General features: G+C 41.0%; 2 protein-coding genes across 4 annotated transcripts in view; one reads left to right on the top strand and one right to left on the bottom strand.

Annotated features, from left to right (window-relative positions):
- Positions 1–26,591, bottom strand: part of CISD3 (CDGSH iron sulfur domain 3) — a 293,184-nt gene that overhangs the window by 252,415 nt on the left and 14,178 nt on the right. The window lies entirely within an intron of this gene.
- On the top strand, positions 3,261–17,446 carry COASY (Coenzyme A synthase). Of its 3 annotated transcripts, none has more exons than XM_083378662.1 (10): positions 3,261–3,297; positions 5,051–5,718; positions 7,091–7,305; positions 9,801–9,932; positions 11,577–11,766; positions 12,774–12,838; positions 13,305–13,389; positions 14,029–14,126; positions 16,341–16,487; positions 16,610–17,446. In XM_083378662.1, the coding sequence occupies exons 2-10, from the start codon at positions 5,052–5,054 to the stop codon at positions 16,664–16,666; spliced, it is 1,656 nt and encodes a 551-aa protein (XP_083234788.1). In that variant the 5' UTR covers positions 3,261–3,297; position 5,051; the 3' UTR covers positions 16,667–17,446. The 3 variants fall into 3 exon arrangements, with proteins under 3 accessions (XP_083234788.1, XP_083234786.1, XP_083234787.1); XM_083378660.1 differs by lacking the exon at positions 3,261–3,297 and adding an exon at positions 3,354–3,501; XM_083378661.1 differs by lacking the exon at positions 3,261–3,297 and adding an exon at positions 3,523–3,641.

Raw genomic sequence — 26,591 nt, 5'->3', positions numbered from 1 at the left:
CCAAACAACAATTACTGATTATGTTTTGCATTTGATTGTATTCTTTCTATTGCGAGTTATTTTAAATGTCAGATTGGTAACAAGGAATATCTGTAATAAATAAAACATTTGGTTTTGAATATAAGGAATTGAGTTCTTTGGATTAAGTAGTTTCTTTTGGGGATTGCAGATACCAAGAAAAGAGGAATGTAAATAAAAGGAACTTTTTTCTCTCTTTCCCTCCCTCCCCCCCTCTCCCTCTCTCTCCCCTTCCCTTCCCTCTTCCTCTGCTATCTAGCTCTGGATCAGCAGAGGCCAGTTCTGAGCATAAACTTCTTGTGGAGTTCTAACTCACAAGTTAGAAGAACAGGGAGGATAAAGGATCTGTGTAGCTTTGACAAGAAACAATTCAGTAGAATTCAGGAAGATAGGCTTACATTAAACATTAGGAAGCACTCAAAGAGCAATTACATCCTTAGCAGATTTTAGAATCTCACTTTGTACACATAACAATATATTCTTGGTTACTTAAATGCTTTTTTGGCACTCTTAAAAAGCACATGGCCTTCAATGGAAGCAACAGATTGAAAATGATATGTGTTCAAGAGTGACGACTACATATACCAACAGGGACAGGGACAGATACAGAGAGGCCAGGGCAAATCTCAGAAGAGCCATTAGGATGGCAAAACAACAATACAAACAAAAGGTGGAGAACCATTTAGCGAACAACGATCCGGCGAGGCAAGTATGGCAGGGACTGCAGCACTTAAACCAACTATAAGGGCAGCACGAGGAGCATGGCAAACACCAATGCCTCGTTGGCTGAGGAGCTGAATATCTTCTTCGCCCGCTACGAGGTTAAAAGACCAGACCCCGTAGCCTTTGCTGGCCGACCTTCTGACTCTCAGCCACTCACCCTGTGTGAACACCAAGTGAGAGCTGTATTGAAGGCTGTGAATCCCAGCAAAGCCACAGGCCCAGATGGGGTGCTGGGGATAGTGGTCAGGAATTGTGCCGATCAACTAGCAGGGGTCCTGACAAGGATTTTTAACATCTCCTTGCAAACGGCATGTGTACCATCGTGCTTGAAAGCAGCTACCATTGTCCCAGTCCCCAAGAAAACTGCAGTTGAGAGCCTGAATGACTACAGACCTATTGCATTAACGTCTGTAGTCATGAAATGCTTCAAAAGATTGGTTCTCCAACATCTTAGGACATGCCTCCCACTGGACTTTGATAAACATCAATTTGCCTACAGGGGAAATAGGTTGACAGATGATGCCATAGCTACTGCTTTACACTCTGTAGCAAGTCATCTCGAGAAGCCTGGAAGTTACATCAGGATGCTTTTTGTTGACTACAGCTCGGCTTTCAACACCATTTTGCTGAGCATTCTCATCGAGAAGCTGACTGACTTGAAATTCTCCCCTGCCATCTGCAATTGGATTCAAGACTTTCTTAGGGATCGGTTACAAACAGTGAGGGTCGGCTCTGCTTTGCCCACCCCCCTGAAGCTTTGCACCGGCACGCCACAAGGCTGTGTGCTTAGCCCCTACCTGTACTCTTTATACACTTATGATTGTGTATCATCTGACCCATCCACTGCGATAATCAAGTTCGCAGATGATACAACTGTGGTGGGTCTTATTACAGGTGGGGATGAGACAGCATATAGGGCGGAGGTACAAAAACTATCCATATGGTGCAGTAACAATTTGCACCTGAACATCAGCAAGACGAAAGAGATGGTGCTAGACTTCTGGAGGAAAAAGGAGGAACCTGCCCCACTTTACATCGGAGAGAACTGTGTAGAGAGAGTTTCCTCCTTTAAATTTCTGGGAGTCTACCCCTCTGAAGATCTGACCTGGAAAGTTAACGCAACTCAGGTGGCTAGAAAGGCCCAACAGAGGCTTCACTTTCTTAGGGTCTTGCAGAAGAACAGGGTAGAACAACAGCTAATGACCCTCTTTTACCGGTCTACTATAGAGAGCGTCCTCTCGTATAGTATTGTGGTTTGGTATGCTGGTCTGACAGCCGCGGATAGGAAAGTATTACAGAGGGTAGTGACCACAGCACAAGATATTGTGGGCTGTCCCCTGACACCACTGGATGACATCGCCAGGGCTCGTTGCCTTGGAAGAGTGAGGAAGATTCTCAGGGATGACTCACACACACCCTGGTATCTCTTTACTCTCCTACCATCCGGTAGGAGATATAGGAATATAGCCAGCCATACCAACAGGCTGAAAAATAGCTTTTATCCGTGGCTGTTAGGCTTTTAAATGGGACATAATCTTATGCAGAATTGACTTGGGAGGCCAGTGTGTGGTGTAGTTGGTTCACATGGTGTGGTGGGATGGAGGGTTTGTTGTCACTGTGTGTTGGGGGGAGAGAGCATGGGGGGGGAGGCTCAGCTAATCTCAATGTACACATGTTGTACTTTGACAATAAAGGTTTATTATATCATTATTTCTTATAATTTCTTTATTAAAGATTTACAGTATAAGGCTGCCCAGCACAAATGTATGACTGGAAAGCATACAGCACAAACACACAATTAAAAAACAAAACCATACAACGATGTATATAAAATGGCAACCAAGCACGCAACAAAAGATCCTCAAGGGGGACTCCTGCTCAACTGACGCCTAATGCGTGGGAGAAGTCCTAGAGTCCTAGACCTTAGCAGGTGTATCAGGGCAAACACCATAATTACCTGCTGTCTTATGAACCAACTGAAGCTTCTGTATCTCTTAATTTCGGCAACTCTAAGACGCATGGACTTCAACTCCCACAATCCTCCCCCTTAGCTTGCTCGCCGAGGAATTCTGGGAGAAGAAATCCACACATCTTCAAGCGGCTAAGGTTGAGAAAGACCTGAATGGTTTTCACGGGTGGCCTCACATAGAGCGCCCGGCAATATTGTTGTCACGGGAGGTGACCAAGGCGTGAGCGACCATGAGCACGGAATTCTGATCCAGGAATAGACAGGAAGAGGGTTTCCTTCAAATACTACGACTCCTTGCCAAAACAGTTTGTACGTTAACAATCACGTGAGTGAGAACTGGAACTGGGCTCGAAATTTTGGCATTCTCTAGTCTGGGCGAACCCACAGGATCTAAGTGCTAGCAACACACACTTCCCTCCTTCTATCATCATCAATATCAGACAAAAGGATCCGCGTCCTTTAAATTCCACACACACACCCCAGATTAATTCGGGGGCTATATTTTCCTTCTAGCGACGAGGATCGCTTCCAGTTTATGCAGAGACACTTCCGGGTCGGGTGTTGACTTCGCTGAGGTTGCCTATCAGGTGAGTAAGCGGGAGGTGTTGTTTCCTTTCCTTCTGGGGGGGAGGGGTTACTTGGAAGGTGGAGGAAGACACGCCACCAGTCCCGTGGGGTTGCGGTGCAGCGGCAGAGAGGCATAGTCGCTCTTTTCCAGCGACGGAACCTGGGTTAATTGGCACTTTTAATTGGCAGGTTTTCTCTTACTGCAGGTCTGCGAATGAGCAAAGGTAGCTTAATCTCCCAACTCTGGAGCTGTTTGTTGCACTTAAAAAAAAGCAGGAAAGGTAGTTGGTCAAAAATGCAAATATCAAAAGTAAGAAGAGCTATGGTGGTGTAACAGGAGAAGATGGGAGGCTAAAGAAAATGGGTAATGTATGGCTAGGCAACCTCCGTGCTCTCATAACCAAATCGGCCTTGGAATTTATGTATGTTTGGTTTACAGCTGCAGAAAGCCGAGCTAATTTCGGATAAAGGCTGGAATGAGAGTCTTTCCCTCCCCCCCCTTCCTTCCTCTTTTTTTTTGAGAACCAGTTTGGTCTAATGCAGGGGTAGGCAACCTTGGCTCTTTTATGACTCGTGGACTTCAACTCCCAGAATTCCTGAGCCAGTCATGAAGTCCACGAGTCATAAAAGAGCCAAGGTTGCCTACCCCTGGTCTAGTGAGTTCTAATTTCATGAACAACATGAAAGTCAGCTGGGTGACCTCGGCCCAATCACACACACTCACCCAATTCTCCTCACAGGGTTGTTGTTATGGGGAACAGAGGAGGAAGATGTGTTTGATATGTTTAAGCGCTGAGTTATTTGTTAAAACAAATGTAGGATATAAACAGATATAAATGGTTTTTCAAATCTCCAGTCTCCTGTATTATATAATCTTTTGAGTAATTTAGGGTCAACTGCTGTTTCTGAACATTAGGTGCTATGCATCCTTCATGTTGGCAAGAAGGAAAAGTTATTTGACTTCTTAAAGAGCAGGTTAAAATAGTAACAAAAATAGAAATAAATTAAAAATATAATTCCTATGCAGTGTTAACTTTATCGTTAGAAGTGTATGCTGTTTTCTTCTGGAAATCCAAAGTAGATTTAGCTACTTTGTGTTGAAGCCTACTTTTTCCCAAGAGATACAAATGTACATATAACTATATGCAAAATTAAATTGCAGGCATTCATGGCAGTTATCTATTTAGAAGTCACTGTCATAGAAATTAGCTATACTAATGTGGAGTATCCCACTGCATTATATCTACATAGTTTATTTTCAGTAGCCAATTCTATTGATATTTATACTATAGCAATTTAATATTTTAACTTTTGTACACAATTATATGAAAGGAAGTCTCAAGAAGGGGAGGGGAGCTATTGAGCTAAAATATGCTTATTAAATATTGCATATTAACTAATGTCAAATAGAAGTTAAAAATAAGAAGAAAAGAAAAAAAGGAAATAGGAAGCATTGCTGCTTATGGACACTTTCTCAATTGTTACACTTCCTCCAGCAAGTTCAAACATACTGCAGTTTCATAGCAATGTTATGAAGGTTAGGCTGCAAGATAATATCCAATGTTAGTGTATAATAAAGTCAATTAAGGATTTTAAATCTAAATTTTCTACTTTCCAATAAAGGGAATTTTTTTTCTGGAGTTTACAGTGGGGTTTGTCATTTTAAACTAGGTGCTAATGACATAAAATCTTTGGTCATTATTTTTCTGTACATTAAACACATTTTGACTTTTTTTTTTTGTATATATCTTTCTGAATGGTCCTCCCGGACAGCATGTCGATTTTCCGTTCTGGTCTACTTGTTCTGACATCCCCATTGTCGGCACTTTCTCTGCGCTTGATGCCCATCCTTGCTTCAGCTGCCCGGGTGGTACAAGAAACCCTATATATTCAACTGCAGCCAGGACTCAGCTTGTCGGGTGCTACACAGCCCCATTTCGCCTACGTTCCTGCCACAACTGAAGTACACAACCTTATCAGCAAGCTGTACGCTGATGCTGATATCCATCGTCACCTTGATGTCCGGATATTACTCACCAACCTTCTCAACCAAGGAGCTAGCCCTCCAGCACTAGGATCTGTACAGAACCTTTCCAAGCCACCTGAGGTGGTGCTCACAGACTACGAAGGTGTGGATGGGATGCAATCAAATCCAATCAAACAACGCCTAGAACATTATGCCACCAGTTGTTACAGCTGTTGCCCTAAACTGAGGTCTGTTTTACTGTATCCTGACTATGAGTTACAAGATGATAATGGAGAACTGTCCCCACAAGAGGAGACTGAGAAAACAAATGAGCCATTGCCAAGTTTCTCTGATGTAGTTGTGGGAGGCACTTTTGATAGACTTCACAATGGTCACAAGATCCTTCTGAGTGTGAGCTGTCTGCTGGCAGAAAATCGGCTCCTCATTGGTGTTTCTGACAAAGATCTTTTGGAAAGTGGGTCTCTTTGAACCATATATACCTTTCTCCTGCAAAACCATTTAGAGAAATTAGAAGTATTTGGGAACTTTTAAAATAGTCCAGATTTTTTGTACAAAACTATTTAATGCTGTTACTGGAATCGGGACTGACAATCTAGAACATGGGTGTCAAACTCAATTTCATTGAGGGCCGCATCAGCATTGCGGTTGCCCTCAGGGGGCCGGGAGGGTGTGGCCTGGGTGGGCGTGGCCTACTGGGTGGGCGTGGCTAAAGTGCATATGGCCTACTAGGTGGGCGTGGCCAGCTCTACCTCGTTGGCATCAAGGGTGCCTATGGGGGCCTGGGTAGGAGTGGGACAGATCTGAGGGTCTCTGGCAGGAGGAGGGTCTCTGGGCCAGGGCCAAGGCAGTGGGGGCCGTTCCCTCCCTGTTTCCAGGATGGCTTCGCGGGCCGCATGAAACCACTTCGTGGGCCGGATTTGGCCCCCGGGCCTTGTGTTTGACACGCCTGATCTAGAAGATAAGTTGTTGCTTAGATATGTGATGCTGATATTTAGAATTTCATATAATTTTCTGTATTTTACTGGAAGTATTACATAAGTATATTTGCAGAACTTAAAAATGTATTGTTCCGCATTATGGCAGTTTGCCTTGTTAAATATGATATCATCTTAGATCTAAGTTTGGTAGTGGCAGCTAATTTAAATGGATCTGTCTTTGTACTTTGAAGACCTAATGAGTAAGGTTGAGATGAGTTAAGCCTTCTATAACTTTTTATCAACGATAAAAAACTGCTGTTTTTTTCCCATCCTTGGGTGTGTGTATTCGTGCGCACAGACAGACACACGCACTTCGTTTTGCCTTTTTTTGGACTAAGCAATATTATGCAAAGTTTAGAAAAGGTATAAGAAATAGCAAGCCAAATAAAGGTATAATACTGTATAAGAACAGGCAGTACAGCTAAACATTGTTTATATCAGCATTATTTATTACACTGCTTCTATTGATAGCCTTTTATCTTTGCACCCTTCCTTAATTCCACCGTAACTTTATACCACTTCATATACTGCCTTTTGTTTTTAAGGAAAATGTACAGGAATTTATTATTAACCCTGAGCAATTGTGATGAGAGAACTCTAAATTCAGTAAGTAAACATGTTAGCTTTGACCTGCACTTTAAGCAACTATGCTTATCACAAACCCATGTGAGAATTATATATCCAGATGTGTTGCGTTTCCTCAGTATGACACTTTTAATTGCAACCTAAGGAAATCACAACTTCGTAGCAGTATGAACTTTTCTCCTTATACTGGGGCATTATCTCAAGACACTAAGGAAGGATGGGCTGTGCTTTACTACATTTTCCTCTTATTTTCTTCATCAACAGATAAGTTATTAAAGGAGCTTATCCTACCATTTGAACAACGTGTGGCTCAACTTACTGAATTCCTAGTAGATGTCAAGCCCTTCCTGCAATTTGATATTGCTCCTCTATGTGATCCCTTTGGTCCATCAATTACTGATGCTAACCTGAAGTGCATTGTAGTCAGTGAGGAGACGTTCAAGGGTGGCCTTTCTGTCAACAGAAGGAGGACAGAAAATGTAAGTATGTGGGAACCTCTTTGCTACTATTGGGTACAAAGTAACTGAAAGACCATCTAGCTCAGACATGTCAAACACAAGGCCCGGGGGCCGGATCCGGCCCGCGAAGTGGTTTCATGTGGCCCACGAAGCCATCCTGGAAACAGTGAGGGAACGGGCCCCACTGCCTTGGCCCTGGCCCAGAGACCCTCCTTCTGCCAGAGACCCTCAGATCTGTCCCACTCCTGCCCAGGCCCCCATAGGCACCCTTGATGTGAACGATGTAGAGCTGGCCATGCCCACCCGGTAGGCCATACGCACTCTAGCCACGCCCACCCAGTAGGCCACACCCACCCTGGCCACACCCACCCGGCCCCTTGAGGGCAACCGCAATGCTGATGCGGCCCTCAATGAAATTGAGTTTGGCACCCCTGATCTAGATTCTGCCAGAACTTAAGGTCTTCAGAACACAGTTCTTCCTCAAACCGCATCACTAGCAGAAGTACTTGGGCACTGCTCCCAGATTCTGGAATTTTCTGCCAACAGAGAACAGCCTGTGTTGTTCTGCCTACAGGGAAAAATATATTGTTTAGAGGAAACTTTAATAACTAAATAGAGCTTGGCTCCACGTTTGGAAATCCCAGCTTTCTATTTATTGTAAAAGCTTCAGTTATATAGTAAAGTGAAACCTCACTTTAGCTTATTACAGTAACAGTTTTTTTTTTCATTTGGATTCCACTCCTATAGAATGGACTAGTATATGCTAATTAGAGGGTTTGGGGGCATTCAAATATTTGTTAAAAGTTTTACTGCAGATTATGCTGCTTATGTAATTATATAAATAGCAAATTAATTCAAATGAGGTCTATTCAGATTTAATGGTGATTACCTTAATGGTGTTTATTTTAATGTTATTCTGAGGTCATTCATTGGCAGAAAAGCCAGGAAATGTAAGGGCTCATATTGCTTCCTCCACGAACTTGAAGGGGTTACTTTATTTGGACCTCTGTAGAAGCAAATGCCCTGCAAAAATTTGCATGACCCATTATTTACTTATACTGTTGTGTTTAGAATTTTATTCCCAGCATAAAACAGGTAGAGAAATATTTCTTTGGTATAGAGCATGGCTCACTTCCATCCACTTACTTGCTTATTAAACCTGCCCCCCTCCCACCAGACAAGACTTCTGCAAGCTTTTCTGAGTATTTAATTTAATTTAATTTAATTTTTAATTTTAATTCCATTTATATCCCGCCCTTCTCCGAAGACTCAGGGCGGCTTACAAGCTTAGCAGTAGCCTTCATTCTATGTATATGCCTGCTTATTAGGGCTTTCATACACCCCCCAAGCGGCATTATTACAAAGTCAGCTTAATTGCCCCCAACAATCTGGGTCCTCATTTTACCCACCTCGGAAGGATGGAAGGCTGAGTCAACCTTGAGCCTGGTGGGATGCGAACCTGCACTAATTGCAGGCAGCTGGTGTTACTGAAGGAGGCATTAGCCCACTGCTCCAACAAGGCTCTCAATCCTTACACCAAGGGGACACTCAATCCTTACATTTAACAAAGGGCTTAATGGTAATCTCTGTTCCTACTGTAATGATAATGATAACTTTATTGTCACTTTGAATGTACACCAATTGGCATACATCAAAACGAAATTTAGTTGCATACAGCTCTCGAAGGGTCACCACCTCCGATATATACTCCTTGTTCGTGGATCATCCATAATCCACTTTTTAAAAATTGTTTAAAATCCATCAGTTCAAGCAATCTCTGTGGCAGCTAGTTCTAGGGCTTATGGTCTTTCCCCTGGAATTGCATACCAAAGATTAATTAAAAAGATTGCACATGCCTGAGATGTTTTTATTTTATTGTTTTTATTTTATTTTATTAAGCACGTTCATTAGATAAGACAGAAGCATGTTTATTATATTTATGATACATTTTTATTAAATATGCTTTTGCTTTATATTCCCTTAAACATGGAACATAAGCCAGTTGGTTGATCTGTTTCACTTCCATACCAGGGTAGAGAAGCTAGTGCTGGTCACTCAAGAGAACTAGAGTGGTGTACAAAGGCTGCCCTAGGACTGGTGAGGCTAGTTATTCAGGGACCTTGAATCTCTATTTAGTCTTACCTCCTGCACCTACAAGGTGGTTGAAGTAATAAAACTGATAAAAATGTATATACTGCCTTAGCAGTGGCAAAAATGCCAGAAATTGCTGTTGCATGATTGTGGGGTGCTGCAACTGATCATAAATGCGAACTGGTTGCCAAGCACCTAAAATGCAATCATGTGACTATGGGGGGGGGAGCAGTGTGGCTGTAGGAATTCCTGAACCAGGTCATAAGCACATTTTGGAGGGGAGGATCTGTCATAATTTCAGTCACTAAGCGACCAGTCATTAAGTGAGGACTAGCTGTAGTGGTAGAATAATAGATATTTGTTGCCAGACCATGTGGTATGATATGGAAAAGCAACTCGTCTGTTTCCTAACAAATGTCTTACAGAACCTTTCTGAACTAGCTCTCCACAAAATCAGTCTGGCTGTTGACCCTCAACATGCCAGAAATGAGGAAGAAAAAATCAGCTCTTCTAGCCTGAGGTACAGACTACTTGGCACATTGTTGTATGTGCCTCAGGTAAGTAATATTTGTTTTAGCTCTTGAGTTGTATGGGTGGATGAATTGCAATTCTGTGTTTATTCGGTAGTAAGGCCCTTTGAGTGGAAAGGGACCTATTCCTAAATAGGTATGGATTGCCATCTTTGTTGCTAGATTTTCTAAGAGAGAAAAGATGAGTCATAGGTTAAGGAACAGTCTGAACATGCCTTCCAGTCTTCACCGTGAGCAAGTTCTTACTTGGATCATCTCTGGCCTCTTCCTTTCTTCTAAGTCAGACATATCAAACACAAGGCCCGGGGGCCAGATCCGGCCCGCAAAGTGGTTTCATGCGGCCCGCACTGGAAACAGTGAGGGAACGGCCCCCACTGCCTTGGCCCTGGCTCAGAGACCCTCCTTCTGCCAGAGACCCTCAGATTTGTCCCACTCCTGCCCAGGCCCCCATAGGCACCCTTGATGCAAACGATCTAGAGCTGGCCACGCCCACCCAGTAGGCCATATGCACTCTAGCCACGCCCACCCAGTAGGCCATGCCCACCCAGGCCACACCCACCCAGCCCCTTGAGGGTAACCGCAATGCTGATGCGGCCCTCAATGAAATTGAGTTTGACACCCCTGTTCTAAGTAAAGGCTTTCCAGTAGGAGAAACATAGAATAACAAGATTGGAAGGGACCTTGGAGGTCTTCTAGTCCAACCCTCTGCTCGAGCAAGAGACCCTATGCCATTCTGGAGCACTCACAATTTCTGGACACAGGCTGTTCCATGAAGAGCTAGCTCTGTTCCACGCCTGGAAAATGACCTGAGTCCCAGCTAGGCAACATAGAGGGATAGGGACATCTGCTAATACAGGCCTGATAAGGATAATTCCAGCAGGCACTTCCTCCTCAGGCTACTCTTTGCCTTCCTCTGGTATCTACCACGTCTTTCCGCCTTTTCTCTCCACTTCCCACTTTCTTCAAAGCAGTCTTTGCTATTAGCAAGCACTGAATCTTCAGGGATAGTCGGGAGCTGTGGCTTATTCAGAGGAGACTAATGTTTTCCCTTCACCACAAACTTACAGAGGATGCAAAACCACTATAAACAGCCAAGCTTTCTGAATGGAAAGCACGCTCTACAGCAGACATGTCAAACACAAGGCCCGGGGGCCAGATCCGGCCCGTGAAGTGGTTTCATGTGGCCCACGAAGCCATCCTGGAAACAGTGAGGGAACGGCCCCCACTGCCTTGGCCCTGGCCCAGAGACCCTCCTCCTGCCAGAGACCCTCAGATCTGTCCCACTCCTGCCCAGGCCCCCATAGGCACCCTTGATGCGAACGATGTAGAGCTGGCCATGCCCACCCAGTAGGCCATACACACTCTAGCCACGCCCACCCAGGCCACACCCACCCGGCCCCCTGAGGGCAACCGCAATGCTGATGCGGCCCTCAATGAAATTGAGTTTGACACCCCTGCTCTACAGGGAATAGTGTGCAGGTCTATGAACGTAGCTCTACTACACAAATGTAACAGGGCTGTATGTAATGGATATTTGTTCACCAGAACAGTGCTGCTATGAAAAGAAGCCATGGAAGAATGACAGCCGTGATACTTCTGTAATGTCGAACAGCAGTAAACATGAAAGTGAATATACATTGTTCCCTTAAAATCAATTACTTTTCTTTACAGAAAAATCCATCACTTCCTTCCAGACCGTACATAATAGGGCTGACAGGTGGATCTGGTAGTGGCAAAAGTTCTGTTGCCCAGTATTTGCTTCGCCTTGGTGCCTTCCATTTAGATATGGACAGTCTGGGACACAACATTTACACACCAGGTGGTCCTGTATACGAGCGAGTGATAGAAGCATTTGGACCAGGTACGATTGACTTTGGGGAAGCCATATTTTAATTCAGTTCATCCAAAAAACTGCTAGGGGAGGGATAGCAAGGGTTCTGCCTCAATTTTTTTCTTCTTTCTTATCCTCAGCCAATCAGCTTTTATTACTTAAAGCCATGTATTCTCCACATTTCCAAATTTACTCTCCCTGTTTTCTTGCCAAAATTACATTTGTCCTCAGCAGGCAAAGTTTATAAATGTGCATGGATATCATAGTAGTTAGGCCCATCACTTGAAAAATAAATATGGAAGGAGAAAAACTGAGGTAACAAGCAGGCCAAAGGTGAAACTGTATTGTATAACATACCATGTATATTGAATTGCCATTTAATCTAGGTGAAAATATTATTTGGCAAAGTCAGTCAGTCTTGGAAGGCATTAGTTCAAGTCACCTTGGAGGCTAGACTCCAGGAAAAATAACATTCATTACTTACTTCTGTAGTTGGTTCTTATATTGTAAGCATTGCTACACAACTCAGCAGAGGTTATTTTTACCTGCATTCATAATGCAGCAATCCAATAAGGTGACTTTCCAAATCTATTGCTGTCTAGAGAAGTTTGAAATTCTAGGATTTATTTATTCGTTTACGTATTCATCACATTTCTACTTTGTTCATCTCATCTAAGTGATTCTTATAGCACCAGCTTTTGTATTGCAAGATTGGGAAAAGCTGCAGGAAACTACCATAAGGTTTTGAAGTACTCTTTAATTTTTTTTTTCAGGGAAAAATGTTACATTAGTATCCTTTTTATACATTTGTCCAATGTTTTGAATCGTAAATGAAATGATCAGTTTGGCAAATCTTGTGTTTCAAAAATGGCAGTGAAAACCAGTTAATTACCCTAAGAATTAGGAATGGAGATGGGAGAGTTACCTGTGAATTCGGAAAGGGATTTGACTTTTGAGGGTCTCTTAGCACAAATAAGGGGAGGCTGCACAAGATTTCCTTCTGGTGTGTGTTTGGCGAATCCAACTCATCTTTACAGATATTTTGAAAGAAGATGGAACCATCAACAGAAAATGGTTGGGAGCCAAAGTATTTGGAGACCAGGTAAAAGCTGCCTCAGTTTGGGGTAAAAACCTGAATTTCAGTATTGACATTACTTCCTTTCCAACTGAGCATATTTGGTTTACCTTTGATTCATTGACATCAGAATGCCTCTCTGTTCCACCCCATTAACTCTGCCCTTTCACCTCCTTTCACAGCAAGGGGTTGTTGTTTTTTCCTGATTTGTGGGTGAAAGGTATTACTTGAGCACAGTGCCCGCAGGGAGAACCTCTCCCTGTGTACTAAATACAGTGTGGTCCTGAGACTGGGAAATTAAACTCTTAGAACTGGTGATGCTGGGAAACCTGTCTGTATACTAGTGCATGTCTTGACCCAGTTCTGATTTGCATACCATACCTCTTGGATTGGTACTGCACCTTGGAAATCCCCAGGGTTTGGTTTGGTTTTCATTTGTAGCAGCAGGTCACCTTAAATTTCTCATGTTGGCTTTCTTTGTTCCCCCTTGCAGGAACAGATGAAGCAGCTGAACAATATCATGTGGCCAGTGATGGCTCAAATGGCAAAAGAGAAGATAAAAGAGGCAGCCAACCAGGGTGAGGAGGTCTTCTTGGGATCTTGGCAAAACTTGTGAATAAGTTACATAGGTGCAGGATCTCCTTTTTTCAGAAAGCTGAGCAGGTAATCTGTAAGAGCTATGCCAAAGGAGCTTGCCTACAGAGTCATTGTGACTTCTCCTATGATGAACTATCATATGGCCCCAGCATGAGGATTGTTCAAGCTGTACTGCCTATAAAAACTGAGATAAATATTGTTTTATTTAATTTACAGGCCATCTAATTCCATCCCTAACGTTGACATTAATATGTGTTTTATCTGAATTTACTTACATTAGAGTTAGGGTTAGCCCATGATGTAGCAGTTATTATTTATATAGTCATTTGTGCCCCTGCACTCTCAATTTCAAAGATTTCCAGAGTAACTTGCAGAATAATATGTTGTTGCTGGTTTGCCATCATGGCTTGCTTGAAAGTAACAAACAGAATTTTACATTTGGATAATTTTATAAATTATCAACACCTTTGTTTATTCTCCAGTATGAGAGAAGGGTTGACTGTGCCATCACAGTATTTGTTCATAATAAGCTATGATACCTGGAGATGAAATTAAAGCATGGTGCAAACCCCTCTTGATGCTTCTGTTCACCACTCAAATTTCTGTAAACTGGTCTGCAGGAAAGGCAGTGTGTGTGCTGGATGCAGCTATGTTGCTGGAGGCAGGCTGGTCAGAAATGGTGCATGAGGTCTGGACAGTCACCATTCCTGAAAATGAGGTAAGTATTGCTGGGTTGTACAATTCTTGCAAATAAAATCTCTCTTCCTGTTCAGTAGGTGGCATTTGTCATGTTTGCCCAAAAGAGTAGCTAGTCCAAAATAACTAGATTTAAATTGGAGCATGCTGGTATTTTGGATTTTATTTCAGCCATCATAAAGCAATACAGTAGTTGTTTAAAAAGAATCCAATGCTGTGCTGTTACAGCTATCAGGGCAAATTATATGATAGTCATTCTAAATAATGATCATATATGACATTTGTATTCTGTGTATGGATATTTGACACATACATACTGGAAAAAACAAAGTTTTTAAGAAGAGATTGGACAACATTTATCTGAAATGGTATAGGGTTTCCTGCCTGAGCAGGGGGTTGGACTAGAAGACCTCCAAGGTCCCTTCCAACTCTGTAATTCTGTTCATTTTGAAAACTCTAATGTAGCTTTCAGTGATAGTTTGTGCAATGAAAGGTAAGGTAACTAAATAGATAAGAATAATTTATATCCAGATTTTTAAAAATGCAGAATGGCTTGTATCACAAAACTAATAAACCACAATAAAGAGAAAAATACCAGAATTAAAAAACAATAAAGTAAAAGTAATATAAATAGCTCTGAAAGGTAATGGTTTCTTAGCAAAAAACCCTTTTAAAAAAACAAAAAAATACCATATATATACCTAAGACAGACATGTCAAACACAAGGCCCGGGGGCCGGATCCGGCCCACGAAGTGGTTTCATGTGGCCCGCGAGGCCATCCTGGAAACACTGAGGGAACGGCCCCCAATTTTACCATCCTAGCGCCAGGAGGGAAAGCCAGCCAGCTGTTCATGACTTTCCAGAAGATTAAGATGATAGGGCCTCCTGGATCTCAAGGGAAAAGTTGTTCCATAGGGCAGGAGCTGCCACAGAAAAGGGTTGCTTCCTAAAGCCACACTAGAAGGCATTGTTTAAGAAAGGGACCTGCCTGCTCTACCTCTTCTTTTTTTATATACAAGTTTAATTGATTTTTTTAATATTTACATATTAGTGTCTTCACTCTTGGTGTTGCTTTCTTCAGTGCTGTTGTTTTTTGGCTTGTACGTTTTGTAGTTGCCATTAAAGTTTGGACTTTAAGGTTTTCTGTAGGTTGCTTTTGTTGTTCTTTGAAATCTCCTATTTTAGTGTTAGTTTCCACTTGTATTTGGTTTTGAATTATCTTTTCATTTAAACTCAAATTTTGATTTGGTGGCTTTACGTTGTCAGATTTTTCTTGCAGTTTGGCTTTAATTTTCTCTGTCATTGCCAAAATCGTGTCCAGTATCAGTTTATAATCAAGTGGTGGGATGTATTCATCCATTTCGTTGTTGTTTGCAGTTAAATCTTCCATGGAGGCTGTTTTAATAATAGTCAAAGATTTTCCATCTCCTGAAGAGTTGTATTCAGTACCAGGTGTTCCCACACTTATCTTTAAGCATAGTGTCAAGGACAGCTCTGTTAGTCAGTTAGCTCTCACAACAGAAAAAGGAAATTTACTTGCTGTATCAAGTTTTGCCACAAGATGTCATCAATAACATATAACATGCAATGTAAGAATTTTCTTTTCTTTTTCCCCCCAAATTAATATAGAACTTTTGTAGGATTAGTCCAAATTTTTTCCTTAATTCACAGCTTAGAGAGAAGATAGGATAGTGACTCCCCAGCAACAAATAGAAGCTTTTTAGTAAATACAGATGAAATTGTTTAATTTCTTTGCTGAATTAATTGTGTTTCTTTTGTAGCTTTGAGGCTTTAAGATTTGTTCCCAAAGTAGATATTCGCCATTTTCTCAAAAAATGGGGGAGGAGATTTTCAGGAAAGTCCCACAGGAAAATGGTTAAGGTAATAGGAAAGGTAAAAGCTCACCCAGGTCCTCCAGATTGCTTCTTAGTGCTAGGTAGTACTTTTGGCTTTCGGCAGGGAGCGGCTTAGTGATTGGCCATCTTTATGGCCGGTCTCTTTTTCGGGCCAAAGGAGATGATCCTGGATTTCAGTGGAGGGCTGCCGCCCTTCTGTGATCACAGGGAAGTCCTCCTCTCGGTAATCGCCCTCCAGGGCAATTTTTGACCCTTTTCAGGGTCCTCCAAAAAAGAAAGAAACATACGGCAGGAAGCAGACTGTTCCTGCACGTCTGGAAGTGCCACGTGTGCAAACCGGAACTCCTCCTGCTCTGCTTCTATGTCTGTTTCTTTCAAGGCCATAAGACGCATCATAGAGAGAGATGGCCTAAGTTCAGAAGCTGCCAAACTGCGGATACAAAGCCAAATGCCTAACAGCCAGCGTGTGAAGCAGTCACATGTGGTCCTTTGCACAATGTGGGAGCCAGAAATTACACAACAAATGGTAAGAAAAACCTAATAGCTGCAAATGAGTAAAGGCAGAATCTTATGGATCTGTTAAATGGATTTTCTTGTAGAGTCATCCCCAGTATGCTTATTGAATAATCTCTCTGTCCATTTTTACAGGTGGAAAAAGCTTGGGCTCTGCTTATGAAACGCATTAAACCTGAAATAGACCCATGAACTGAGATGCGATCACCTCTTCATTCTGCCCCCTCAGTGCTGCCAGTATGGAAAAGTGTGCACCCATCAGGAGTACCCATTCTAATGAGGGCAGAAGTTGAGGGTAGAGATAAAGGAAACAGAGTTCCAAACACTTGGTGGTGTGGTGTGGTGTGGTGTGTGTGTATGTGTGTGTGTGGGGGGGTGATATTCCCTTTGATCTTTTTTCCTCTTGAAAAAGGTTCAGGGAGAAGCATGAAGTAACTTTTGTATATCATAGGATTTGATAAATTTTTTTATTCAGTTGGGGTACCTGCTGAGCAGGAAAAAAATGACTCTGTTATGTGAAGCCACTGATGTTACATGTTTTTGTTGGAAGCAATTTTATTAATGCTATTACCACAACAAAAGGAAAAAAAATCAGGGTTGCATAGGCATGGCATAAGTGCTCTGTTCGGTCTCCACTGTTTTGTATTTGATATCCTTTATGCAAAAGTTACATATAAAGAAAGCAAATATATTGGCTTTGTGTGATTGTGTGTTATTAATGGGAACTTTTCTGATTCAGTAGTGAGTGCGTTTCTTAGTCTTCTCTGGGACATCAAGATTCACAAATACAGTTTAAAACAATTTTTCTTACTTGAATTTGCTTTCAATTCTATTGCCTAATTCAGATTTTTATCTCTAAAAGAGATAAATAGAAAAAGTTGGCAAGTTTTTGCCAAGCAGTATAATTTATCTCAAAACTGCAGCAAAATAAGGTATCTTTGTTTTTCAAAATCTCTTCAGAAATAAAATTTGAAATAATTTTTAAAAAATTCATGTTGGTGTTTTTAGAATCACTTGAATTTAAATATTTCAATTACATCTCTCATCCTTTTAGTTGAATGTATGGCATGCATTTATATTTACATTTGATCCTTATTTACATTAATTTGAAGCTAATTTAATTTCACTTGCTTTTGTTATTGGAAATGCATGGTTTCATGGACTATGAGTCAAGGTTTATGAGCTTCCTTCATCTAACAAATGGGTGGCAGGAAGATTCCATAAAGAATTAAATTGGATATATAAATATGCCCCCCCCACAAAGCATTGAAAGGAAGGAGGATGAGCCAGGCCTATCTGTACCATAGCGGTGCAACCTGCTGATGCAGATGGAGAATAATTTTCATAGTAGATTATTTCCCAAATAAGCATTTGATATGAATCTTACAGTTTTATGTTCCAGGGATCTGAGGGCTGAATATTTTATATTGGGGGCAGTGGGACTTCAGTCTGATTCTGGAAGATGACTCACATGATACAGAGAATAAGGGCACTTTCCCATTGCAATTACAAATGCAATATTTTGCTCATGCACTCTTTGCATTGAATGCATCTGGCTTGAAGTTGATTCAGACAATTTTGACATTTTGTTACATCAAATTGCCACTTCTCTTCCTGCTTAACACTGATGCAAACCCCGTATTTGTGATATAACTCTATGAAACAAGGGACCCGCCGTGATAAGAATAATTAAGATTATGTTCTTGCAGGCAGTTTCCCCACTACCACAATGCTACCCAGATTTCCTGCTTTTTTAATTTAAGAGAAATGAAGAAAATAATATACTCCAAAATACTAGCTTCTCATGCTTATTTGCAAGAACATCAGAGACATTCCTACATCCAGTGCCTTGCATGGAAGTGTCAACTTGTGCTTGGGGTGAATGGGTGGGCTGGACAAACTAACACTTGAGTATTAACTGTGAGGAAGGAACAACTTGGAGAAACAGATTTTGGGCAGGAGTAATCCTCACCAGTTTAGCCTTCTGGCAAATGATTATTTCATAGTTGTTTGCACCTAGTCTTAACAGTTTTCTTGTTGATATACAAAACCCTCTCCTGGCAACTATTTGATGGGAGTACCACAGCATGCTCCCCAAATTCCAGTTATGCCTACTTGTCAAAAAGGCTACCAGGAGTATAATTATCCCATAGCTGCTTTTCTCAGAGAAGTTGGTGCAAAAAATCTAAAAGTATCTCCAACAGATGACTATCCAGCCACTGCTTGAAAACATTCAGTGACAGGGAACCCATAACCTCCACTGATAACTTGTTCCACTATCAAACTGGTTCTAGTCCAGGGGTAGGCAACCTTGGCTTTTTTATGACTTGTAGACTTCAATTCTATGGCTGGCTCAGGAATTCTGGGAGTTGAAGTGCACAAGTCATAAAAGAGCCAAGGTTCCCTACCCCTGTCCTAGTCTTTCACCTTTCCCCCTAATATAATAATAATAATAATAATAATAATAATAATAATAATAATAATAATAATAATAATAATAATAATAATAAGTAGTAGTAGTAGTAGTAGTTGGAGGGGACCTTGGAGGTCATCTAGTCCAACCCCCTGCTCAGGCAGGAAACCCTATACCAGTTCAGACAAGTGGCTGGCCAGTCTCTTCTTAAAAACTTCCAGTGTTGGAGCATTCACCACTTCTGGAGGCAGGTTGTTCCACTGGTTAATTGTTCTAACTGTCAGGAAGTTTCTCCTTAGTTCTAGGTTGCTTCTCTCCTTGACTAGTTTCCATCCGTTGCTTCTTGTCCTGCTTTCAGGTGCTTTGGAGAATAGCTTAACTCCCTCTTCTTTGTGGCAGCCCCTGAGATATTGGAACACTGCTATCATGTCACCCCTCACCCTTCTCTTCATTAAACTACACATACCCAATTCCAGCAACCGTTCCCTATATGTTTTAGCCTCCAGTCCCCCAATCATCTTTGTTGCTCTTCTCTGTACTCTTTCTAGAGTCTTGACATCTTTTTTACATTGTGGTGACCAAAACTGGATGCAGTATTCCAGGTGTGGCTTTACCAAGGCATTGTAAAGTGGTATTAGTACTTCACGTGATCTTGATTCTATCCCTCTGTTAATGCAGCCTAGCACTGTGTTGGCTTTTTTGGCAGCTGCAGCACACTGCTGGCTCATATTTAAGTGATTGTCCCCTAGGACTCCGAGTTCTCTCTCACAGTTACTACTATTGAGCAAGGTACCACCTATACTATACCTCTGCATTTGATTTTTCCTGCCTAAATGTAGAACCTTACTTTTTTCACAATTGAATTTCATTTTGTTAGATAGTGCCCAGTGTTCAAGTCTGTCCAGATCCTTCTGTATCTTAAGCCTGTCTTCTGGAGTATTGGCTATTCCTGCCAGCTTGGTGTCATCTGCAAATCTGATGAGTTCCCCATCTATCCCCTTGTCCAAATCGTAGATGAAGATGTTGAAGAGCACGGGGCCCAGAACAGAGCCCTGGGGCACCCCACTATACACTTCATTCCATGTTGCAGTTCCATTGAGGACCACACGCTGAGTACGGCCTGTCAGCCAGCTACGAATCCATCTGGTGGTGATGCTATCTAACCCACATTTTTCTATCTTATCAAGTAGAAGGTTGTGATCTAGTTTATCAAATGCCTTACTGAAGTCCAAGTAAATTATATCTACAGCATTCCTCTGATTCACTAATTTTGTGACTTGGTCAAAGAATGCAATAAGATTTGTCTGGCATGATCTGTTTTTGACAAACCCATGTTGGCTTTTAGTGATAACTTTGTTTGCATCAAGGTGTTCGCTGATTTGTTGTTTGATTATCTTTTCCAGAATCTTCCCAGGTATTGAGGTCAGGCTAATAGATCTGTAGTTTCCTGGATCTATTTTTTCCCTTTTTTGAATATGGGAACTACATCAGCTCTCTTCCAGTCCTCTGGTAGTTCCCCAGTGCTTCAGGATCCTTGAAAAATATAGTTCAGTGGTTCTGAGATCACATCTGCCAGTTCCTTGAGAACCTTGGGGTATAATCCATCTGGTCCTGGTGATTTGAACTCGTCTAGGCTGGACAGGTGCTCAGTTACCATTTTCTTGCCTATCTTAACTTGCGTTTCTATTCTGTTTCTGTGTGGCCCTATTTTTGATAGGTTGGACTGTTTTTTCCCCTTTGTGTAAAGACAGATGCAAAAAATGAGTTAAATAGTTCTGCTTTCTCCCTGTTGCTTGTCACCTTCTTGCCACTTTCCCCCACTAATGAACCAATCATTTCCTTAACTTTTTTCTTGTTTCTTATATGTTGAAAGAAGCTTTTTTTTTACTTTGGTCGCAAGCCTTAGTTCATTTTGAGCCTTAGCTTCTCTCACTTCATCTTTGCAGGCACGGGCTGTTTGCTGATATTCTGCCTTAGTTATGTGCCCCTCTTTCCACTTCTTATACTTGTCCTTTTTATCTATCAGTTTATCAGAGAGTTCTTTATGCAGCCATGCTGGTTTCTTTTGAGAGCTGTTATTTTTCTTCTTTGTTGGTATTGTGTTGTATTCTGACAGAATCTCCATTCTTTTAACATTGTTGTTCTCTGACCTGAAAAGGCCTACCGTGCCCATAACCAGAGTAATCTTTATTGAAGTCTAAACATATCCAGTCTCTCCTCATAAGACACAGCATCTACAATAATCCTTGTGTGTCTTCTTCACCCACTTCAACTCATTTGAATCTTTTTTAAGATGTGCCACACAGAACTCAACACAGCACTCAGTACAGGTTGGACAGTGAAGAATATGAGGGAACAAAAACCTTCCCTATTTGGAAATTATGTTTTATTGTTGCAGCCTAAAAATTACATCTATCTCAGCAGGTATAGCATCTGATTAATGGCAGAAGCTAAACAGGGATCCTACTAGAAAAAAGCCTGGTCATGTGCTGAATTTGAAAACATCCCATAAGATGGCAATGGCAAATCCTTCCTGTTCTGCTACCAAAAAAGGTCCAAGTGGATATGAAGTTATTAATCCATAAGCATTAAAATTTCATCTGCCTTCTGCAGCCATATTAGACTGTTGATTCATACTTGGCTTATGATCAACTACTTTATAATTTTGACATTTTCTAATTATTTATCTGTTCTAGAATCTTCATAGGTGTTGAAAGTTTGACTGACTGACAGACTATGGTTCCTTATGCCTTTTCTCTAATTTAGTCATTTTGTGCTTCATTTTTAGTTCAGAATTTCTCAGAGTTCAGACTAGTTCCAATAGCCCCTCAACAACTTTCCTAAGTTTAACACAATCATTCCCCAGCATCTAGTAGACAAACTGGGCCTTTTATGTTTAAACACCCCTTTGTGCAACTGGATTCTTGATTTTCTTACCAACAGGCCCCAATATGTGCAAGCTGGAACAAATACCTCTACCATTTTCTTGAGCACAGGTTCTCCTTAGAGCTAAGTCCTAAGTCCACTGCTGTTCACCCTGTTGACTCATGACTGTTGTGCTAGGTTTGCCACCAACCATATTGTGAAGTTTGCAGATGATACAACAGTAGTGGGCCTTATTCATGATGACAATGTGGAAGCTTACAACAAAAAGGTTGAGGGGTTGGTGAACTGGTGTAAGGAAAACAGCCTAGTTTTAAACACTGGAAAAACCAAAGAGATGATTGTCAATTTCAGGAAAGGCAGGCACAGCCACACTCCTCTGTGCATTAATGATTCACCTGTGGAGATGGTTACCAGCATCAAATACCTGGGTGTGCAGCTAACAAGTAGGCTGGCTTGGTCGCTCAACAGTGAGAAACTGGTGAAGTGGGCACAGTAGCGCCTGCACTTTCTGCGTCGCATGAGAAAAGCTCATCTTCCTTCCCCTGTTCTGACCACTTTCTACAGGGGGACGATTGAGAGCATCCCATCATACAGCATCACAATCTGGTTTGGAAGCATCACTGCTTCAGACAGGAAGGCGATGCAGAGAGTGGTGAGGGTGGCTGAAAAGATCATTGGCAGTTCCCTCCCTCCCATCCAGGACATAGCACAGAAGTGTTGCTTGAACAGGGTCCGTAGGATTATCTGGGACACTACTCATCCTCTTTACAACCTGTTTTCCTTGTTACCTTCTGGAAGGAGGCTTCGTGGTATCGGTAGCAGAACATCCAGATTCAACCATAGTTTCATTCCATATACAGCATTAACCTTGTGAACTGTCAAGCTTCCTCCTTCTGTTATATATGAAGGCTACTGCTAAGTTTGTAAAGCTGCCCTGAGTCTTCAGAGACGGGCGGGATATAAATGGAATTTAAAAAAATAAAATAAAATATATTCAAGATGGACAGTATTTAATATTTTATTGTTATGTATATGTAGGGGTGTAGGTCTATACATATGTTGTTTATAGTATGGTTTAGGTGTGTGTCATACATGTGTTTCACTTTGAGAGCGGGCAACTAAATTTCATTTTTGATGTGTGCCATTGTGCCCACAGTAAAAAAAATGACAATAAAGATTATCTTATTATAATACATCAAGTCGACTACCTGAATTCATTCAAAGTTATAAGGTATATCCTGATTAGGAATCACAAGGTGGAATCCGATTCTTCAGCTAGATCTTTACAGTTACATAGTGAAACATCTATCCTCTCAAGCCTGAGCAGAATATGAATAGAATTTTCTGATTTTTTTGTTACCTATTTCCTATCTTCATAAAAAAAACTGAATCTCTTATTTTTAACATATTTGAAGATACAATCTTCAATACAATCCAGAATAGTCTTCCCTAGTGGTTTGTATTACAATTCCACTTGCTATAAGTGCCCTTTTTGAAATAATTAGAATAGTTTGTGATAGGATTTCTATTTTTTCCTTTTTTAAAGTAATTCCTAATCCATCTTGAATTCATTTTCCTTTTAGATTCCCCTACCATGGAATTCAGTTTATGATTTTTATTAAAATCTGCTTTTCTACAATCCAGTCAAGTCCATTTGACCACACTCGGTTTATTTTCTCATAAAATCAACAAAACTTAATTTTTCTACTTTTACCACTGCTTTATCATAATTATGAAACAATAGGATTTCTAAGACAATGAAAGAACATCACATTTATGTGATTAGATGTCCCAAAGGTAACAGACCCTTTGATATTAGAGTATCAAATTGGAGCGAAGAGGAGATGCTAAATAAAGGGGTAGTATCAGTGGTGAGATTCAGATATGTGAACAACCAGTTATAGAACTATTAGCCTGCCCTCAATACCTGGGAAGATTCTGGAAAACATAAACAATGAATCAGCGAACACCTAGAGGCAAACAAAGTCATTACTTAAAACCGACATGGGTTTGTCAAAAGCAGATCATGCCAGACAAAACTTATTGCATTCTTTGACCAAGTGACAAAATTAGTGGACCAGAAGAATGCTCTGGATATAATTTACTTGGACTTGAGTAAGGCATTTGATAAAGTAGATCACAACCTACTACTTGATAAGATAGAAAAATGTGGGTTAGACAGCATCACCACCAGATGGATTCGTAGCTGGCTGAACTCATCAAATTTGCAGACGACACCCAGCTGGCAGGAATAGCCAACCTTCCAGAAGACAGGTGTAACATACAGGAGGATCTGAACAGACTTGAACACTTGGTGCTATCTAACAAAATGAAATTAAATGGTAAAAAAAGTAAGGTTCTACATTTAGGCAGGAAAAATCAAATGTACACGTATAGGTGGTACTTGCTCAATAGTAGTAACTGTGAGAGGGATCTTGGAGTCCTAGGGGACAATCACTTAAATATGAGCCAGCAGTATGCTGCAGCTGCCCAAAAAGCCAACACGGTGCTAGGCTGCATTAACAGAGGGATATAATCAAGATCACGTGAAGTGTTAATACTACTTTATAATGCCTTGGTAAGGCCACACTTGGAATACTGCATCCAGTTTTGGTCACCACAATGTAAAAAAGATGTTGAAACTCTAGAAAGAGTACAGAGAAGAGCAACAAAGATGATCAGGGGACTGGAGGCTAAAATATATAAGGAACGGTTGCTGGAATTGGGTATGGGCAGTTTAATGAAGAGAAGGGTGAGGGGTGACATGATAGCAGTGTTCCAATATCTCAGGGGCTGCCAGTCTCTTTTTACATTCACCTTTAATTAATAACTTTAATTTCATTCCATAGTTTCTCTGGTTTTCTATCAATGAAATCCAACATTTTAAAGCAATTCCTGATGTTCTCCTTGAGAATATGGTCTTATTGAACTTTCAATGTTGGAAATTTGTCAGGAAACAGATTTTATCATTCTCCGCAAGAATGCTGGAATGATCTAGTTTAATGAAGAGAATGATGAGGGGTGACATGATAACTGTGTTCCAATATATCATGGGCTGCCACAAAGAAGAGGGAGTCAAGCTATTCTCCAAAGCACTTGAAGGCAGGACAAGAAGCAATGGATGGAAACTAATGAAGGAGAGATGCAACCTGGAACTAAGGAGAAACTTCCTGACAGTTAAACAATTAACCAGTGGAACAACCTGCCACCAGAAGCAGTGAATGCTCCAACACTGGAAGTTTTCAAGAAGAGACTGGACAGCCAATTGTTTAAAATGGTATAGGATTTCCTCCCTGAGCAGGGGGTTGGACTAGATGACCTCCAAGGTCCCTTCTAATTATTATTATTATTAATAATAATAGCTTGGTGGATTTGCAATAGCCCTCTGTCCCCTATTTTTCTTGGCAGGTACAAACTGTCGATGTCACTTTGTGGATGTAGAGCGTGGTGCATATTCAAAAGTTTACACGTTTTCCAGTCTAGGTTTTTCCAGTTAGCCAAAGTCCAGTTGATAATTCCAGCTGGGTAGCGTATCACTGGGACTGCCCATGTATTAATGGCTTTAATTATGTTTCCAGCATTCAGCTTTGATTTTAATATTTTGCAGACTCTCCTGATGTATTCCTTTTGCGTTGACTCTTTGACTTTTCTATTCAAGATGTTATCTGCTTCCAATATGCCAAGGTATTTGTAACTGTCATTCTTAGTGCTTTCACAATACTTCCATTTCGCAGTTCTATTCCTTCTATTTTTCCCATTTTTCCTTGTTGCATGGATAATATAGCACATTTTCCAAGTCCAAAGTTCAATCTGATGTTGCTACTAAACAATTGAACTGCGTTGAGTATTGATTCAAGTTCAGTGTGGCTTTTCGCATACAGTTTTAAGTCATCCATGTATAATAGATAGTTTATCTTGCCATGCTGGCTTGAGATGTGGTATCCCAGTTTTGTGTTTCCTAAGATTATAGTCAATGGAATTAATGCGATTTTGAACACTAGTGGTGAAAGTGAGTCCCCTTGGAAGAATCCTCGTCTGATGTTGATTTCACCAATGTTCTCCCCATTTGCTGTTAGGACTGTTTTCCAGTTTTGCTTATTTGCTTTCAAAAATGTACAGATATTTTTGCTGATTCCAAAGTTTTCCAAACACGCATTAATCCAGCTGTGGGGTAATGAGTCAAATGCCTTCTTGTAATCAATCCATGCCATATTTAAGTTCGTTTTTCGTCATTTTACATTTTTAAGTACCATTTTATCAATGAGCAGCTGATCTTTTGTTCCTCTTGATTTTTTATAATTTCCTTTTTATTCTACCAGGTACAGATTGTTTTCCATCAGATGACTGAATACTGAATTTGCAAGTATTCTTGTGAAAAGTTTGAACGTTGTTGGCAGACAAATAATTGGGTGATAGTTGCTTGGTTCTGTGCTCTTTTCTGGATCCTTCATTATCAAGTATGTTCAACCAGCTGTTAACCATTCTTCACTTGTGGCATTTTGAAGCATTTCATCAAACTGAGTGGCCATGTGGTAATGGAGACTGGTGAGGTGTTTCAACCAGTATCCACGTAGCTCATCCAGGCCAGTTGCTCTCCAGTTCTTGACCTTCTTTACTTGTTTTGCAACCATATCGATGGCTATTACAATATTCTCCATTTTGTTTCGTGTTGCTTGTTTTTGGATATCTTTGATCCAGGAGGCCGTTTTATTATGTTCCACTGGATTTTCCCACAGTTCTATCAAAAAGTTTAAAGTTTTTTCTTTACATGGGAAAACAGTAGTTTGGACTTGATTTTCGTCAAGTGACCGATGGATG

Source organism: Vipera ursinii (assembly GCF_947247035.1).
Source record: "Vipera ursinii genome assembly, chromosome: Z".
NCBI lineage: Eukaryota > Metazoa > Chordata > Lepidosauria > Squamata > Viperidae > Vipera > Vipera ursinii.
Note: the sequence above shows the minus strand (reverse complement) of the source record. Positions and strands in the feature narration are given on the sequence as shown.

Excerpts from the sequence above, each read along its gene's own strand:
- COASY (XM_083378662.1), top strand. The coding sequence starts at position 5,052 with ATGTCGATTTTCCGTTCTGGTCTACTTGTTCTGACATCCCCATTGTCG. Across the intron at positions 5,719-7,090 it reads TGACAAAGATCTTTTGGAAA|ATAAGTTATTAAAGGAGCTT; the intron begins GTGGGTCTCTTT and ends CTTCATCAACAG. Across the intron at positions 16,488-16,609 it reads CAGAAATTACACAACAAATG|GTGGAAAAAGCTTGGGCTCT; the intron begins GTAAGAAAAACC and ends CCATTTTTACAG.